General features: G+C 44.2%; 1 protein-coding gene and 1 long non-coding RNA gene across 3 annotated transcripts in view; one reads left to right on the top strand and one right to left on the bottom strand.

Moving 5' to 3' along the window:
• LOC130706024 (uncharacterized) overlaps window positions 1–3,084 on the bottom strand; it is a 64,206-nt gene extending 61,122 nt beyond the window's left edge. For both annotated transcript variants that reach the window (XR_009006448.1, XR_009006447.1), the window contains exon 1: window positions 2,977–3,084. This is a non-coding gene — a long non-coding RNA (uncharacterized LOC130706024). The remainder of the gene's footprint in view (window positions 1–2,976) is intronic.
• MARCHF10 (membrane associated ring-CH-type finger 10) overlaps window positions 1–15,644 on the top strand; it is a 94,190-nt gene that overhangs the window by 12,539 nt on the left and 66,007 nt on the right. Inside the window, exon 3 of the mRNA XM_007175799.2 lies at window positions 5,025–5,144. Coding sequence (XP_007175861.2) covers window positions 5,025–5,144 — 120 coding nt within the window. The remainder of the gene's footprint in view (window positions 1–5,024; window positions 5,145–15,644) is intronic.

Raw genomic sequence — 15,644 nt, 5'->3', positions numbered from 1 at the left:
GATGAGTTATATTATTGACTCCGTCCCTTGCCTTGTTCCAGAAACGATTTAAAGTTGGGGTTTAAGAATCAATTGCATGGCTTTAATGACCCCTCAGTAACTTGGTTCATATACGACCTTTGTGTATTTAGATAATTTACTAAGGTAGAGTTTGCACTGAAGGGATATTGAAAGCTTGGGCCATTGATGAGCTTGGCCGGTCACTCGTGGAAATCCCAGCTTTCACGAGCAGCCCAGCAATGTGCAAGGGATGCCCTGTTTCAGGGTGTACAAATAGTGTAAGACCTACTAACCAGATATGACTCCCAAATCATAGACATTTGCCACATATGCCTTCCTGTGTTGGACTTGCCTTTAATGAACTGGCTCAAATTGAGGCCCTTAGAAACCTCCTGTATACACTATTCCTGCTATAGCCTAAAATATGCTATGGGTTGGTATGTACCAAATTAGCAGTGACTTTATAGGTCTGTCTGCTAGTGGCAGGAGAGGAAGGTTAAACCCACCCTGAATTATTTTGATGCTACTCCTTTTGGTGGTTGGGTGGGACCCGTTTGAAAAAAACAAGAGGAGATATTTATTTGGCATATTACATGCTATTTCAGAATCTGGTAACTAGTACATAATTATACGACATCTCAGAATTTGGCTATATATCTTCAAGGGTGTTCATGCTGCATAGCTTTTTTTCCCTTTCTTTCCGTCAAATGTGTTTATGTAACTTGTGGCAAAATTTAGCCATTAATGTCCACTGAAAGCTAGAGAGAAAGATTACACTTGGAGTTTCAGGATGATTTTCTAGACTATCAAATGTGTTCAAATGGGTTTTATTTTATGTCACTTATTCATTCTGATTCTTCCAAGTGCAGATTAAACAACTAATATGATGATATAAACTTGTTCAAGGATGTGATGGGTGACTATACCAAGTGGCAAGGGTTTGGGGACTGTCCACTCAGTGGGCTGAGGGAACAGAGATAGTTCAACTTTCCCTCCTGTAGGAGTCATGGGGAGGGACCTGTGACATGTGTGCTTCTCTGCTCTTCACAGACAGAAAAATAAACTCAGTCGAGGGGAATATCATGTCAAACTGCTTTTACACCTTTGATTTCTTAACCTCTTAAAACTAATGAACTTTGATAATGTCCCCAGTGATAATTAAAACCCCAAACTCTGAGTTAGGCATGTTGGATCATAAAAACAACAACAAAAAAAGAAGCAACTGAAGGCAAGTCCCACTTCCCAAAACACTCACAGAGTTCAAGTAACAATAACCTTGACAGAGGCCACTGCTGATGAAGAGGTAGAGTTGGGTCATAGTTACAATGTGTGTTTTTTTTTTTTAATCTTTATTGGAGCATAATTGCTTCACAATACTGTGTTAGTTTCTCTCATACACCAAAGTGAATCAGCCATATGCATACATATGTCCCCATATCCCCTCCCTCTTGAGCCTCCCTCCCACCCTCCCTATCCCCCCCCCAGGTCATCGCAAAGCACCGAGCTGATCTCCCTGTGCTATGCGGCTGCTTCCCACTAGCCATCTATTTTACATTCGGTAGTGTATATATGTCGATGCTACAATGCTTTTTAGGCCAGAACCATGAGGCTGGGAAGTGTCCCTGTGGTGCATGGCTTCTTAAGGTACCAGGAGCCCGGACGATGACTAAAAGAATGGGGCTGGTAATAAAGGGAACAAAAGAAACTTTGAGCATCCCTGTGGGTTCAGAAAGCTGTGATTCTGAAGAAAAAGCAGTTTGCAGAGGGACCCTGCGTGACTGGGAGCAGGAGCTCCCTCAGTTGGCTGCCCGGGGGAACGGGAAGTCTTAGGAAACAGACCTCTACTTCCAGGGGAGAAAAACAAGGATGAACTTCAGGCCTGCAGGCCTGAAGGCCTTCAGAAAAACAAGGATGAACTTCAAGTCTTTTTTCTTCCACAACCAAGATCAGAATCACATTATTTAGCAAAGGCTGACTTTAGAAAAAGGAGTAAACCAAGAAATGGGATTGGAAACAACAATTAAAGCCTGATGGTGATGATGATTGATGATGATGATGGTGGTGGTGATGGTGATGATAATGATGATGATGGTCATGATGATGAGTTTTATTGAATGCTCACCGCGAGCCAGTCACTCTGCTAAGCTTATCTTACCAACAGTGCCTCCTGCTCTCCCAGCAACCTTGCAGCACAGAGACATCTCCCTCTCACAGATGAGGGAAGCAAGAATCCATGGAGTTAGTCAGCCTGCCCAAGGTCACAGTGCTAGAAAGTGGCAGAGCTGTGGCTTGTCGTGTTTACCCGTATTGAGTTACGGTGAGTCACAAAACCCATGTCAGCCCCCCAGGCACAGATGCACGTTCTGTGTTCTGCCCCACAGCGGTAGCTTCTGCACAGAAGGCAGCCTGACCGCGAGCGCTGCAGTCAGAGGGATGGGCTTGGGGGGGGGGGCGAGGGGGCGCGACGCGAAAGGAGGAAGCCCCAATTCTCCGCAGAAGGAAGAAAAGAAGAAGTTACTTGAAGTCTCCCGTTTCAAGACTCGGCCAGTTTTGTCACATGAACAGAAACTTATTTATAGCAATCTAGCTCCAGACACATGAAATTGAAAGGGAAATAAAGTTCCAGGGTAAGGGGAGCCCCTGGTGATGATGAATTACAAATCTGTTCCTTCTCCCCATCCTATGGATTTCACGCACCTCTGCCCCTGTCCCTTCAGGACCCTCCAAGCAGAAACAACATCAGCATCAAAAACAACAAAAAAATCATCCACATTTACAAATAACAAGAAAACTAGCCCCTGATGGGGGTGCGGGGGGAGGTATGGCTAAGTTCTTGCTGTTTCTAGGACTGGAAGTCCGAACTTGGCTCGTGCCCGTGTTCCTTCTCAGCGAAGCAATAACTTGGAGAGGGCTAACGTTTGATTTACACGGAAAGATTGCTTGGCTGTTTCAAGATAAAAATTAGGAAGTACCTACCTTGCCACTGGTTTCTTCTCCTGGTCCTCTGTGAGAGGAAGGATAAAGAATCAGAGGGGAAAAACATTTTTGTTTTCAACGGTTGCAAACCATTCTATTCCTCCTCCCCTTTTGGTAAAGAAATACTTAAGTTGCATGCATTCTTGGAGAGAAGTTTCAAAAAACACTCCGCCCACAGGAATTCTGTTCATCCCACCAAATCTGCCTCGGTACTGCGTGCAATAGCTAACACAGTCTCCTCCACTTTCAGCCCATCAGCGTTTTCTTCTCGTGCCCTTAATACAAGTGGGTTAGGATAACAGAGACATCTGTGGCTCTAGGAAACAATACTCTACTCCAGGCCAGAGCTCCCCCCTCAACAGGGAGCTCCAATCTGAAGTCATCGTAAAGGAATAAGAAAAAAGAGGCCCATATTTAGTTGAACTCCATTAAACTCTCCAGCTGACTCTCTTTAGTTTTACCTTGGTTTATTCTATTATTTGGTGTCTGTGTAGCTTATTTATTATAGTTACTACTATTCAGTATTGGGCGGGGGGGACTTCTTATTTATTAAAACAAACACTATCCAGGATTATTAAAATGGGTTGCTGTCTATACGGCATCGTTTTTGAAAATAAACCCAAGGGGAAAAAAAAACCCCACCATTTTGTAGTGCTCTCCCTTTCCAAGCAAGGTGGGGTGAAACAGCACCTTTCTCTTGGGAATCCAGGATTCTACTCGCTGCAGGTAACTGATTCACTGTTCCCAAGTCCAAGTGGTAAATGTTTTATTAATATCAGGTCATTTCTACTCTTAACCTTGTAGCAGAATATTGGCTTTCTCCTTGGCCGTGAAATTCTGGCAAGTCCTTCTACATCAAGGAAGGAGATGCATTTTCTAACAGAGGGAAAAAGATGGAGAAGGAATCTTTCCTTACCCAACACAGGCAGGAAGAGGGAGATGTCAGGCCTGGTTTAGAACAATAGTGTCTGTCTTTACACTGTATTTCTTTACAGTGGATAATTTGGCCCTGGCAGGACAAAGGTGAGTTCAGTCATTGGATCTATAGAAATGCTGCAAGAAGTTTTGCTATTTTGGAGTATTTGAAATATCAGTTGAAAGTGAATTAAGCCAGGGACTTCCCTGGTGGCACAGTGGATAGGACTCCACACTCCCAACACAGGGGGCCTGGGTTCGATCCCTGGTCAGGGAACTAGATCCCACATGCATGCCACAACTAAGAGTTCACATGCCACAACTAAGAAGCCAGCGAGCTGCAACTAAGGCGCCACAACTAAGACCCAGTGCAACCAAATAAATAAATATTAAAAAAAAAAAGAAAGTGAATTAAGCCAGATAGAGAAAGACAAATATCATGATGTCACTGATATGTGGAATCTAAAAAAAGATACCAATAAACTTATATACAATACAGAAACAGACCCACAGACATAGAAAACAAACCTATGGTTATCAAAGGGGAAAGGGGGGAGGGATAAATTAGGAGTCTGGGATTAACATAACACTCAACTATATATAAAATAGATAACCAACAAGGACCTACTATATAGCACAGGGGACTATATTCAGTATTTTGTAATAACCTATATGGGCAAAGAATCTGAAAAAAGAATATGTATATACCTATACACATATATGTTTGTATAACTGAATTACTTTGCTGTACACCTGAAACTAACACAACATTGTAAATCAACTATACTTCAATTTAAAAAAGAGAGAATGAGAACAGAAAGAGAAGTAAATGCAGTGTATTGGGTACTTCCTTAAGAAGGCAATTGTTGGGTAAGTACCTGACAAAACGCCTCTTAGTATGTCTGTTGTTTGAATTTATTAAGGCAGTGGCTAATATTTTTGACCTGGCATTTTGGGCAAAGGGAGGAGGGAGTGATGCCTGGGTGAGTGTCTTCACACCTGGTAAAATGTATTGATGAACACTTAGAGATGGACGCCTACACTGCATGTTCCTCACAATAGGAATTAAGCATAAAGTTATCAAAGCTAGTTGTGGACCAAACCAAAGAAACATCTTTTTTTTTGTTCTGCAGGCTTGTCTGAGACGACAGGAATACAGAAGAGACCCAAATGGGAAGAAACGAGATCAATTTTGGGGGCAAGAGACAAATTTTGAGAGATCCCGGTTTTCAAGTGGGTCATCTTCCAAACAGGTACTTAGAATGCTGGGAGACATTCTTTTGCTGCAGGGTGTGTGTGTGTGTGTGTGTGTGTGTGTCTCTGTGTGTGTGTGTGTCTGTGTCTGTGTCTCTGTGTGTGTGTGTGTGTGTTTGTGTGTGTGTGTGTGTGTGTAACTGACTTAGGAAAACTCCAGCCCAAAAAGGAGATGTTGAAGAATCTTAAAGGGCAGGGTAGGGAGAGGCAGGGGCAGGAGCTCTTGTCCTGGGTACCACCCCTGCCACCCCTGCTCCTCCTCTGCTGTGTGACCTTCCCTCTTCACCCTGGTTGGGCCTCACTCTTCTCTCCTGTAGACCAATGGAGATGGTCTCTGAGGTACCACCCAAGTCAGAAATGCTGCAATTCTTTGATTTTAAGAGTTGGAAGCACCGGGCCTTCTAAAGCACTGCATCATAATATATCTATATACCTATATCTATGCCTACTTGATCTGTCTATATTAATATAGACATATATATATATATATTTATATATATGTAGGCTTATAGTCTTACCCATTGCATTGCTTAGTGTAGTTTTTATTTCAAATAGAGTAAAATGCAGTAATAATTGCGTCATGTAATAACTAGAAATTGTTCAAATATTTTTGTCTGGATTATAATAATAAATAATAAGATCAGTATAATATGATAACAGTATGAAAATGATGATTACAGTAGTAGTAGTTACCATTACTTGAGTGATTACAATGTTCCAGTACTGTGCTAGGCGCTTTATACCTATTAACTTATTTAATTCTCATAAATCTCTATATATTTGCCTCATTTTACAGATGAGAAAACTGAGCCCTAGAAAAGTTAAGAAACTTTACCTAAGAGTTCACATCCAGTATGTGGTGGAATAGAGTTTCCTTTCTAGGCAGTCTGACCCCTGAGAGGGTGCTCTGAACCACTGAGCTATATGATCATATTTCATGTTTAAGATCTTATCTGTGTAAGGGTTTTACTTATCCTATGTAAGCACTGAATACCACAAGCTGCATTCAACACCGGTTGTTAGTATAGCAAATTAAGATGAGCAATATGCCTTTTATGAATTCTTACTTAATGTTTTATGCCTGAAATATACTCTAGAGGATGGACTCTCTTTTCTATCAGTGGTGTGGATCCCCAAGATAGATCCTGGATACCTGATATCAATCAAGTTCTTGCTGGGGTTTCTTCTTTAATCTAGGATGTTCACATGGTGGTTATTTAATGTTCGAAGGACACCTTAAAAACATCAGTGATTGATGTTTATGGATGTATCCCTGGGAGAGATCTATACTCCCTATTAAGGAACATAAAATCACACAATAAAATATTCCACCTAAAGCCTGAAGGTGAATGAGACTATCTCACAGTATCGGCAGCGCTGAGAAGAACACACTGCCTGCATATTTTCATGTTAGCCAAGGACTAAATATAATGCCTGCTGCTGATTAAACTTAGGGAGAGAGATTAATCCAAAACTTAAATCTAGTTTGGCTCGAACAACACATTTTTAGCATTAAGATAGATTCTCGCAGTTTTGCACTCAGAAACAAAAATCAAGGACAGATGAAAAAAAATGTAATTTCAGTCAAACGGTAGCATGTAGCCATCTTCCTAGTTTGGAATTACTAAACAAATGGGCAGCTGGGTTCTTCTATTTTCATGCAAAGACTCACATGCAGAGTCTTGGCCATTTCACACGGCAACACTCATGCATTTGGGATATTCTAGAACTTGAAGGTTCATGTTCCTCTCCACAAACTGTGTTTAGGGGACAAACTGGTGACAGATTCCTGTAGTTCCCTTCTTCATGCTATACAAATTACTAATTCTTTAAGGCATCATTGCAAAACACTCAGACCACATCTAAAAAAGGATGCAGCTGTACATATAAAAGTAATTATGGGGCTTCCCTGGTGGCGCAGTGGTTGAGAACCTGCCTGCCAATGCAGGGCACACGGGTTCGAGCCCTGGTCTGGGAAGATCCCACATGCCACGGAGCAACTGGGCCCGTGAGCCACAATTACTGAGCCTGCGCGTCCGGAGCCTGTGCTCCGCAACAAGAGAGGCTGTGATAGTGAGAAGCCCGCGCACCGCGATGAAGAGATGGCCCCCACTTGCCACAACTAGAGAAAGCCCTCGCACAGAAACGAAGACCCAACACAGCCATAAATAAATAAATAAATAAATAAATAAAGACTTTCTATAAAAAAAAAAAAAAAAAAAAAAAAAAAAAAAAAAGTAATTATGAAATAAAGACAAAAATATGTGGTAAAGTGCATAAAACTGGCAATTTCTAAAGCATGCGAACAGGATTTTTCATGTTTGCTTTATGTCACTGCACCTCAGTTTGTCGGAGAACTTGGAACAACATTACTTGATACGCTCGATTTTTTCCAGATGATGCTATCCCAAGGGTTTGGGTATTGACTGTACAAGTAACTTCAAGTTGCACCTTCTCTATCAAGAAGAGTGACAAGATCCGAATTTTCCACAGTGAATTTCACCTCTGCTTTGCTCCCTGTATTACAGATATTCTTTGGGGAATACTGGAGGATTTGCCTCTGGATACAAAAGTGCAGGAAGGTCAGGGTGAGGGGAAGTGTCATGGAATGCATCCTTGTCAACAGCCATCAGGACTGTGTGCTTATCATTCCAATCCCTCCTCACTCAATCCTTCGACTTTTGCCTGGTACAAGTGAAGCCAGAGAGCCCGCATGACATCCAAACCAGAGCCGAAAACTCTTCAACTCCCACAATCATGGGCTAGTTTGAAGATTTCTCCTCCCAGGTTTGGATCCCCACCCAAATTCTGTGAAAATCTGGTTGTTCTTAAACCTTCATGAACTGGGGCTGCCCTGCTCTATATCAAATCCTGAGGGAATGCAGAATTTATGAAACCTCTTTCTACGGGGTCCCCAAGGCCAGGGAGATCCTAGAGCTAGTTTCCCAGGATAAGAGTGCTGGCACCAGGACTTCACTGGTGGTCCAGTGGTTAAGACTCTGTGCTCCCAATGCAGGGGGCCCGGGTTCGATCCCTGGCCAGGGAACCAGATCCCGCATGCCGCAAATAAGAGCCTGCACGCCAGGCTTCCCTGGTGGCGCAGTGGTTGAGAATCTGCCTGCCAATGCAGGGGACACGGGTTCGAGCCCCGGTCTGGGAAGATCCCACATGCCGCGGAGCAACTAGGCCCGTGAGCCGCAGCTACTGAGCCTGCGCGTCTGGAGCCTGTGCTCCGCAACAAGAGAGGCCGCGACGGTGAGAGGCCCGCGCACCGCGATGAAGAGTGGGCCCCGCTTGGCGCAACTAGAGAAAGCCCTCGCACAGGAACGAAGACCCAACACAGCCAAAAAATAAATAAATAAATAAATAAAAATTAAAAAAAAAAAAAAGAGCCCGCATGCCGCAACTAAGAGCCCGCATGCCACAACTATGACCCGGTGCAGCCAAATAAATAAATAAATATTAAAAAAAAAAAAAAAAAGAATGCTAGCACCTCCCAAAGGAGAACCCAGGCCAGACTGATGCACTTTCCAGAGCTTAGCGTATGGAATGTCACATCAGGCACTAGAGCTGCAAAAGATCCTCAGTCAATCAGAAAGTGGCAGGAGAAAGATACAGTCCAATGAGACAGTGTAAACCCAACCCAAGCCCTCTTACCTAGGGAACGTTTCCCTGAGTAATTTCCTTCTAGAAATTGCTGTGGCTGAAAACTCAAAAGAACATTTTATCCCTGATTTGAGAAGGCAAGTTCATTCCCTGACTGAGTGGGTTGTGTGAGAGTGGATTGCTTAATCCATGGAAATTTTTCCACTGTACAATCACGATGTGAAGCATGCTACCACCAAATTTTGACACTTGTATTGCAACTTTCATCACTTGTTCATTCCTTAACCCAGTCTTAGACCATCACAATGCTGATGGGCCTGGAAAAAGTGAGGCATTTACCATCAAGTAATAGATCCAGTATCAAGATACCATTTCTAAACACCTGCCTGGGGGTGGGCAGAGCCCCAGATAAATGCACAGTTAACATGGTAGCCCCTCCCTTTTGGCACAACCTCCTCACTCCGACCCGTGGCTTTAACCGTTGGCTATGCAGAGACTGTGTTCAATCTAACGCCAAGATAAAGCAATCACTACCAAGCCTGTGCCGAGGGGTTCTTTAAAGCAGCACCTCCTAGAAAAGGGAACCCTCCTATATACGTTGTTGGTGGGAATGTAAGTTGGTGCAGCCACTACGCAGAACACTATGGATGTTCCTCATAAAACTAAAAATAGAATAACCATATGATCCAGCAATCCCACTCCTGGGCATATATCCAGACAAAACTATAACTCAAAAAGATACACGCACCCCTATGTCCATAGCAGCACTATTCACAACAGCCAAGACAGGGAAACAACGTAAACGTCCATCGACAGATGAATGGATAATGAAGATGTGGTACATATATACAATGGACTATTACTCAGCTATAAAAAAGAATGAAATAATGCCATTTGCAGCAAGATGGATGCAACTAGAGATTATCAGAGTAAGTGAAGTAAGTCAGAAAGAGAAAGACAAATACCATATGATATCACTTATACATGGAATCTAAAATATGACACAAATGAACTGAAATAGAAACAGACTCAGGGACATAAAGAACAGACTTGTGGTTACCAAGGGGGAGGGGCTTGGGGGAGGGATGGAGTGGGAGGTTGGGGTTAGCTGATGTAAGCTTTTATAAATAGAATGGATATACACACTGCTATATTTTAAATGGATAACCAACAAGGACCTACTGTATAACACAGGGACCTACTGTATAACCTACTGCTCAATATTATGTAACAATCTAAATGGGAAAAAGATTTGAAAAAGAATAGGTACATGTATATGTATAACTAAATCACTTTGCTGTACACCCAAAACTCTCACAACATTGTTAATCAACTATACTCCAATATAAAATAAAAAGTTAAAAAAAAATAAAATCATTAGTAAAAACATACACACAAAAAAACCCCTACAAAACCATGCACACACACACACACACACACAAAATAGAATGGATCAACAACAAGGTCCTACTGTATAGCACAGGGAACTATATTCAATATCATATGATAAACCATAATGGAAAAGAATATAAAAAAAGAATATATATACGTATAACTGAATCACTTCGCTGTACAGCAGAAATTAATACAACATTGTAAATCAACTGTACCTCAAGTTTTAAAAATTACAAAAAAAATAATAGTAAAGCAGCACCTCTTAAATACATTTAAGTTAGTTGTGTGACACAGTACAAAGAACACATCATCAAGGGCCTGCTCTGTCCCTCATTACAGTGTGAATTCAGACAAAGCACTTTACTTCTAAGTACTTTAATTTCCCATCAAGGAGATCCTTATTATTATGCTATTATCTCATAGGATTGTTGTGAGAACGCATGAGATGCTCAAGTGTCATACTAACATTAGATTCATTATAAGTTGCCTTGGTGTCCAGCTATGCTTGCAAATGATGCTCCAACACTTATCGATAGAGGAGCAGCTCCTGAGGCTTCTAGAATACCTTCTTTCCTCTCAGCCCCATCTCAGGCCACATTTCTAAGAGCTAACCTAACGTAGCAACTTAATTTCACACCCTTTTCAAAGTTACCTACAACCTTGTGAGCTGTTTAATCAAATTAGAATTTAACAGGGAAATAAACAGCAGCTCTGCAGAACCAACTACACCTTGGATGATTTAGTGCATTAAAAAGCAAAGCAGTCTCTCAGTATGAACAGGAAACAGTGTCCCCGGGACACTGCTGGCCCAGAGGAGCCTGCTGTGGTGCCAGGGGTACCAGGATATTTTGACCTTTCAAAACTTCACAGAGGGGACTTCCCTGGTGGTGCAGTGGTTAAGAATCCACCTGCCAATACAGGACACACAGGTTCGATCCCTGGTCTGGGAATAACCCACATGCTGCGGAGCAACTAAGCCCGTGCACCACAACTACTGAGCCCTGCGCTCTAGAGCCCGCGTGCCACAACTACTGAAGCCCCTGAGCCTAGAGCCCACGCTCTGCAACAAGAGAAGCCACCGCAATGAGAAGCCCGTGAACCGCAACGAAGAGTAGCCCTCGCTCGCCGCAACTAAAGAAAGCCTGCGCACAGCAACAAAGACCCAATGCAGCCAAAATTACATAATAAAAATAAATTCAAAAATAAAAACATTTTAAAAAAGAAATTGAATAAAAAAAAAAAAAAGACTTCACAGAGAAGGGTCAGGACCCCCAAATTCCCCCAGAGAAAATGATGAAACTGATCAGCCCAGGACTTGGGGGACGACAACCTTCAATGAAGAAAGTCATCATGGCCCCTTCTCATCTTCCAAGATCCCGCATCCTTGCTGGATGGGCCACTTCCAAGAGCACAAATCTCAAGGACTGAGGACATGTTGTCACTATATTTGGCAAAGAAGGTGGGGACCAGCCCTCAGTTTTTCAAGAGCACCGTTTGCTCCAATAGTAGGAATAGGATTGTCGTCCTTTCACGGACAATCAGCAACCGAGCGGCTACATGTTTAGACTCCAGGTCACCAGGACCCAGCGTTACACTGGAAGAAGGTGGGTAACCTGACACCAGCAGCAGCCGGCTCTGCCCCAGGCCTGGCTCAGCAGGATGTTTATATCCATGAGATCACCTGAATCTCCCAGAAGGCAAGGTAAGCTTAAGTGTGAAGGCGGTTACCCAACATAAACATTTTAATTGTTTTGTTCGTGATCATCCACACAAACGTTGGAGGTTGAAATGAAAAATAAAGCTTCTTCAAGTAATCTGCAGTGGCTTAAAAAGTCAGAATGTGCATTCATACATGAGGGCAGCAAAAGCCTAAAACTGTGCTGTCCAATACAGCGGCCACTAGCCATGTGGGACTATTTAATTAAAATAAAATTTTAAATGCAGTTCCAGGCTCAGGAGCCACATGTGGCCCATGGCTGCCACATAAGACATTTCCAACATTGAAGAAAATTCTATAGGACAGCACTGCTTCTGACTATGGTGAAGTCCAAAAGATGAAACAAGACAAGATCCCATGGGCCAGCAAGGGGTTTTGTTTCCCAGAAACCATCCTCGCATACTCCACACTACAATGCTTTTGCCCACCGCGGCTCCTTGCAAACGTTTGCTCTCCGTTGCTGAGTCAGGTGTCCGCGAAGGCTGGCTCGCTGTGCATTTGGTGTTTTCCTCCAACTTGGGTATATTTGCATGTCTCCTTTCATTACCTGTCTCTTCAGCCTCTCCTGCCTGTGAAACCTGCAGCTTCTCCTCTTTCAAACCGCTCTTGGGGAGCTGTTTGTTCTCCCATTAATCTGTCAGTGTCAACCTACCAACACCCTTGATGGTGTCACGGAAGCAGCCAGCTTAGCACATGGCATATGCGTTCTGTGACTCACGCTTTTAATTTTCTCTAACTTCTACCTGTCCATTGTCAGACTCCCCGTGGGCCGGGCCTCCCATCGTTCTGGCCCCGGGCCCGTGTGAAAATGAGGCAGGTCACACACGTACATGCTGGCTCTGACTGCCGGGGGCCTCACCTGGGAGGCTGTGAGTCATCCCTAACACCTGGCCAGGTGTGGTCACCGCCGCCCCCTCGACTCTAGCGCAGATTCCGCGCCCTCGAGGTGCACCTGAGTCACGGTGCAGCTCCACACCCAGCATCTCGAGCCCAACACGGATGTCAGGGAGACAGAAAGTGCAGCCCATGGTTTGTCGGGAATTTTTGGTGGAGTCTGTTTTCCATTTTAGCTGTTGGTCTGTCCTCCTTGGCGTGTCCCACCACCGCCTCAGACTCAAGAGGCTGAATGCATTGTCTTCTTCCCTCAGATTGGTTCCTCTTCCTGAATTCACTTCTGCCCAGACCAGAATTCTGGAAATTATCTTAGACTCCTCCTCCTGCTCTCACACTTTACAGCCGTCAGACACCAGAGTTAGACTGTCTTCCCTCCTCTCTCTTGACTCTATCCACCAGCACCTCCCTTTGCAGGGCCCTGTCTTTTTTTTTTTTTTTTTTTTTGCCTGGATTATTGTAGGAGCCATTTTCCTGATCGTTTTGCCTTCACCTCACCCCTTCCGGCCAGTCTCCCTGGCAGCATTATGAGTGGATCCGTCTAGAAGCAAACTGGATCATGTCGCTCCTCTATTAAAAGCTCTCTAGTAGTTCCCCATGTCTTTGGGATCAAGTTCAAACACCTTAGCAAAGTGTTTGATGGCCTTGATGGCCCTCAGGGCCCTGGATGGCCTGACCCTCAACTCTGAGGACACTTCCTCTGGGAAGAGCTTCCAGAGCTGCTCCTGGGGGTCAGGTGGCTTTGTTCTTGACCCTCCTTGGTATTCCCCATAACACCGTCTGAGCTCAAGCCCATCTTAGGATACGTCTTCCTGTCTGTCTCGTCCTTAGGCTGGGAGCCACTCAGGAGCAGGCACTGGTTATTGTTCTTTTTTGATGGTTGGAATTTGCTTTAATAGATTTCAGCAAGAGAAAAAAAGAATAAATGAAGTAAATGTGGGAAAAATCATGCTAATTTTCAAATCTGAATGATGGGTATATAGGAGCTCATTATTATTCTCTCTACTTGGCCATGTTTCATATTAAAAAAATCTGAGACAAAGGCCCCACCCAGGGGCAGAAAGTTATAAGGCAGGACCCAGGTGAGGTACCCAGGGAGGGCACAGGGCAAGGGAGATGGAGGGACAGAAGGAAGGAAGAGATGGTGCAGGGGGCCCGGAAGCAGAGATGATGTTGTCCCTCAGAGGGTGGCATTCTCCAGGACCTGCTGTCTTGTTGGGCAGGTCACCTCCCCACCAACAGCTCTCTGAGACTTCATTCTTCAGGACTCACTTCCAGACTCTTTCAGAAACCAAATCTGCTGGCACCTTGATCTTGGACTTCCAGCCTCTAGAACTGCTTGAGTAGGAACCGGTCCCGGGCGTTGGCGTGCAGGGCGATGGCCACGTGAGGGGTAGACAGGAGAACCCCGCTGAGTACCGCGGCCCACATGTGCACGGGCAGGAGCGTGTAGATGGTGTAGATGAAGAACACATTTTTTTGGGTTTTTTAAAATCATAGGTTCACAGCACAGGAAAGGGACCTTGAAGGACATTTAGTCTAGTCACCCATTGCAGTTTTAGACACACTAGTTGTTAAAGAGTTCTTTTTTTTTTTTAATTTTTATTTATTTATTTTTGGCTGTGTTAGGTCTTCGTTGCTGCGCACAGGCTTTCTCTAGTTGTGTTGCGCGGGCTTCTCATTGCGGTGGCAACTCTTGTTGCGGAGCGTGGGCTCTAGGCGCACAGGCTTCAGTAGTTGTGGCACACAGGCTCAGTAGTTGTGGTTTGTGGGCTCTAGAGCGCAGGCTCAGTAGTTGTGGCACACGGGCTTAGTTGCTCTTTTTTCCACCACACACTAGGAGCTCCATGAATGTTTGATGACTGTCAGTCACAGGAATGTTTTAGGAACGTGCACGTGTTGAAATCATAGCAGTGTAGCCACAACTGCCAGAGCAGGACTCCACCCTGAGTGAGAGAAGAAAGCAGGTACTGTTACCAGGAGTGGTGGACAGACCCTGGCCTGGCTTGAAATCATCAAGAAGAGAGTGGTTTGCTGAGACCGCCAACGTGCAATGGCCAGTTTGGGTCTGAAGATTGAAACCCCAATCAACCATTTGGAAACCTCCTCATTGGTGGCGGCCAGAGTAACTGGCTAAAGAGAACGTTCCTTTCCTGGCCTGCCACTCCGCAAAGCGACAGGTGGCTTCTTTAAAGCTCTGGGTAAGTTCCTTTTGTCACAGGTGGGCAAGAACACAAAGACGTAAGCAGCTCTCCGTGGACAGAGGAAACTCAGAACAGCCCAAAGTCGACCCAGGACTCACTCGTACTTTATAAGAGGTCATCTTGGTGTGCTTGAATGTTCTGCCAGGTAACTCACCAGACTGAACTGAAGGTTTCCTTTGTGATCATATTATAGAGTAATTGGAAGACCTGGGGTGCAGGCCCCTGGGCAAACCAGGGTCCTGGAAGCCTTTCACAGCAGTAAATGGCACAAACGAATGATAATTGGTCTGGGCAAAGCCAGCAGTGCTTCATTTCTCCTCCGTTTCTGTGCTTTGCCTGAGTTCCACTAGGTAATTTAAAAATAGGGCATGGCAGGAAAATGGGGCAACTGTCAGTTTAAATTGCAGCTGCTTCCAGAATGTCGTCCTGCCTTTTGAACAGATAAGCAGGACAGCCTAGAGTCAATCCTTCCACAGGGTGATTCTGCCACTGGGCCCAGTGAGACAAACACCAATTGTTATCCAGCTCAGTGAAATCGCCGGTGCCGAGCAATGTTGACCTCTGACCCCAAGAGTTCCCCGTGTTAATTAGACTCAGCAGCTCAGAAATTGCATGAGCGAAGATTATGATAAAGTGGCTTTTTTCGCATTTTATGTAGTGCTGTATATTTCAGTTTACAACATCTT

Source organism: Balaenoptera acutorostrata, chromosome 20, assembly GCF_949987535.1.
Source record: "Balaenoptera acutorostrata chromosome 20, mBalAcu1.1, whole genome shotgun sequence".
Taxonomy (NCBI): domain Eukaryota; kingdom Metazoa; phylum Chordata; class Mammalia; order Artiodactyla; family Balaenopteridae; genus Balaenoptera; species Balaenoptera acutorostrata.
Note: the sequence above shows the minus strand (reverse complement) of the source record. Positions and strands in the feature narration are given on the sequence as shown.